A 4,089-nucleotide genomic window follows, 5' to 3' on the forward strand; every position below is an offset into this window, starting at 1 on the left:
GTGGTTGAGGCACTAGACTTCCCCTATGACTGACTGACGTTCGACTCTGGGACCTGGTGGCTCGTATTCTCACTCTCCATCTCTCTGGCAAACTCATGTGACAAATGAATAAAACAAAATAAATCATTAAAACCTCACACGAGTGTATGTGAGCCAGATGGGATGGAGACACAAAAGGCATTGTAGTGTATCCACTCTCCATTAGGGGTGAGGGGGGCTCTCCTCCTTTCCCTCTGGTCAAACAGGAAAAGCAGACCAGGAAACGAAAACAAAACCAAAAGAACAACACAAAACCAAGAGGCAATTAATTACGCTATATCATCTTTAATTAAGTATGAAGACCTCTCCAACAGAAAATCTAGAGACCATTTCACCCACTGCTCTGTTTGGCTGCCAGTCTCTTGTCTCTCTCTTCGGCAATGGTGAGGCAATACCCCGGCAATGGTGAGGCGGATACCTTTTCCCCGGGGAAGAGAAATCCATGGCTTGTTTCCCTATAGACAAAAATGAGAATCAAAACCTGCTATGTATCAATTGTTATGTAGCAGCACAACACACAATGCATTTGTCATGTCATCTAAACTACGTGAAGTGTGTTTGTGAAAGCACCATCAGCTAGGCAGTCACCAATTCAGGCAGATGCTGGTTTAACAAATGCCTATTGCTTTGGATACTAGAGCCATTCTATTGAAATTCATGCTGCCCACCCCCCCACACACACAACACATCAAATTTTACTGTGCATATAGCATACCCTCATTTATTTATTGTGAGCCAAAGTAGTACCTAAGGTTGCTGATTAATTTCCACGAAAAGACAACCACAAAAAACTTAAGAACCTAATGATAAAGTCTATTCAATCCATTACTGCCACTTCCCACCAACCAAGGTGATCAGGCTCTTCCCAATGATTCAGTGACAGTGAAAAATGCACAAGTTTGACCTAGCCCATCTCGGCGGGAACCCTATTCTAGGAGAGGCTATGTACTAGGTTCTCCAGAGCCAGCTAGGAGCTGGAATCCCAGCAGCATCTGCATTTATAGATTTCCTTGGACTAGAGGAGGGAAACCCAGACTTACTTTGCCAATAACAAAAATGTTGGAGAGCCGAGTGGCAAAACTGTTGCCATTGGCATCTTTCACATGAACCACATCAAAAGAGCCAGGATGCCTCTCTCTGTTGGTGATCACACCAATTCTTCCCAAGTTAGCACCTCCTGTCACCATACACAGGTTACCTAGAGAGGAAGAAACCATCTGCTTTAACAAGGCATTGTGTAAGACTCCTAACCACCCAATATAACCAATGACAAACAGCGCTGAGACATGTTTAAAAAAGATTCCATCTCTTGCCTAGATGACTGCTGTTTCCCTAGGGCACATTTCTCCGCTCTTATTGACAGACTTTAATGCATGGTGTCAGCAGTATGAAGAATCGTACAATTAAGAGTGGTTAACTCTGGTCAAGGTTACCTGCCCAGCGACCCTCAGGCCATTTCTCTACATAGTGAAGCTTCTGAAACATCTAAACCAGGCCTGAAAATGTTTTATAACACCAGATATCCCATCTCAGCCACCCTGAATATCCTGGAAGTAAGAGTTGAAGCAGATGGCTTGCCCAGGTAGCACAGAAGTTGCTTATCAGTGGGACCAACAGTTGGCGTAGTGGCTATGTTGCTGGACTCCCATGTAGTCTACTGTGGTTCGAGTCTTGGACCCGGTGGCTTAAACTCACACTAGGCCCATGTGCGTGTGTGCCCAAGATCCCGAGAGTGGATCGTTGCGTGGCCATCCCCCCTGGGGAGTGATTTCATGTTTTCTGTCTCTTTCTGGTGAGCGACATGCCGTATAGTAAAAACCTCTCCCCCTTAAAAGAGTTGCTTACCGGTATCAAACTTGATAAAATCAGTAATCTTGCCAGTCTCCAAATCAATCTGAATGGTGTCGTTCACCTTGATGAGAGGATCTGGGTAGCGGATGGTACGAGCATCATGCGTCACCAAATGAGGGATTCCTTTTGTGCCCACAAAGATTTTTCTCACTTTGCACAACTTGTACTAGAAACATGCAAAGATTAGTTGCATTTAGTCCAACTCACACGTACCTGTCATTACTCTCCAGAGTAAAAGAAACGGTTCTCTCTGGTGATAGGGTTAAACATGCAATTAGCAGCTAAAAAGTCAACAACCCTACACAGAACCCATGGGTTTCCCAAATTGCATAACTATGGCCCTGACCATATGGGTTCTTCTCTTCACTGCATCATTTCCAGAGTTCAAGGTACCAAACGGTACAGCTTCCCTAACATGGACACTGAAAGTTTCAAGTTGGTCCAATGACCACCATTGCCTACTCCTACCATGTAAATTCCACTACTTTTCCCAGTCGCACAGGCTCCAGGTAGTCTTTGCTCCAATCATCCCAATCTCGCCTGACACACACCTCATATCTAAATGGCGCCCTCTAGATCATGACCTAGTTTTCTCACAAATTCTGTTACTGGTTTATCCAATCAACAAATATTTCACAAAGCATTCCAATGTTGGATTTTTTACTCTGACATCCTTAAAATAAATTGAATCACCAAAGACGCCACTGGATATGCCCTCCAGTCTGCTGATAACAAGGCAAGGCAAGGTAATTGGGAATCACAACACCCAATTGAATTAACCTTCATTTACAGCCAGTAATTCAAGAAGCCTTAAACTTCTGTGCAAAATCATCACAATAAACTCGATTAAATAATCAAGACTGTAATCTTTTTTGAGTTATTGCAAACCAAAGCCTCAAGGATCATCCATCTCCAACGCAAATATTTTTCCCCCCTCCTCAAACTAAAAGCTAGACCCACAGATGAAGACTTTGGTAATCGAACAGCTGGACTGGTTTTCTGGTCCCTTATACTTAAAGATCCAATACTGCAGGCACTCAAAACAATTTCCCAGAAATCATTCTCCTTGCCTCTAAAATTGAACCAGGACATTCCAGCTCAACTAGAATTCATTTCTGCCACAAAAACAAAAATCTGTTAAGGAAGTTATCTCCAAATAGGGATCCAGTAATGGACAACTACAGAGCTATTAGCAAGACTTAATACAATACAAAACCGCACATATAGTAATAAAGTATCACCAAAGTGTTAACTGGTTATGTCATCCGTAATTACCTACCCCACTGCCACGGACCAGCACATGTACCCAATCCAAACTCTTAGAACCAAGTAATAATTCTGACGGAAGATCCAGCCTGCTTGCAACACTCACCTTGGCCTCCTCGGGTGTAATACGATGGACAGCAAAACGACCCTTGGTGTCATAGATCAGACGGAAATTCTCTCCGGTCTTGTCAATGCTGATGACATCTGATATCCAACAGTAGCTAAAGTTACTATAGTGACCCCCTCTATACCATGCTGAGCAATATCCACTCTAAAGGGAAAAAAAAGCAAACCCCAAAACAAACGTGCTTCCCATTTCAACACTAACAAAGATTCTGAAGATTAATGATGATGGCTCACTAACCTTTCATGTTCGGACACCCTATTTCTATGATCCCACGTCAATGCTAAAATGGACTGAAATTTCATTCTAAGAAGTGACTCACAATTTGCTGCCTCACAATAGTCAAGTTTGTGCTTCCAGTCAGACTATGAAGAGCTACAATCAAGACATAGTCATGCAGCACATAACAACGTGGCAGATCAAGGACCACACTATAGGATGGTCCCATAAGATTATGATACTCGCACAACGATGAACTTGCCTAAACACGTTTTTTTTTCCAGGACATATATCATTAAACACCTCATGACTATATCTGGTTAACATACTGGCTTCCCATGAATAGACTGTCTCGAGTCACTTAAAAACGTTCATGCTTTTCTCCACTCCCTTAGACCTAACTGCAACAAAAACCAGCCCAAATCTCTCCTTGCACATTCTACCTTCTGTAGGCTTCCGGACAGTTCTCTGCCTTCCTAGCCATATCATCATGGGAAGCCTTAAAATCCCACTACTAATCAAGACAGCTATCATCTTAGAGGGAAATGAATGAAAAAGCCATTACCAGGCACCCATTACTAACCACCTAC

The 4,089-nt window shown here is 43.0% G+C and overlaps 1 protein-coding gene across 1 annotated transcript in view; it reads right to left on the minus strand.

Moving 5' to 3' along the window:
• Positions 1-304: 304 nt before the first annotated feature.
• Positions 305-4,089, minus strand: part of LOC102494907 (ribosomal protein S4 X-linked) — a 4,811-nt gene continuing 1,026 nt past the window's right edge. Inside the window, 5 exon segments of the mRNA XM_014583976.2 lie at positions 305-427; positions 429-494; positions 1,080-1,237; positions 1,885-2,056; positions 3,263-3,427. Of these exon segments, the coding sequence (XP_014439462.2) occupies positions 371-427; positions 429-494; positions 1,080-1,237; positions 1,885-2,056; positions 3,263-3,427 (618 nt within the window). The 3' untranslated portion in view covers positions 305-370.

Source organism: Tupaia chinensis, unplaced genomic scaffold (assembly GCF_000334495.1).
Source record: "Tupaia chinensis unplaced genomic scaffold, TupChi_1.0 Scaffold145304_1, whole genome shotgun sequence".
NCBI lineage: Eukaryota > Metazoa > Chordata > Mammalia > Scandentia > Tupaiidae > Tupaia > Tupaia belangeri.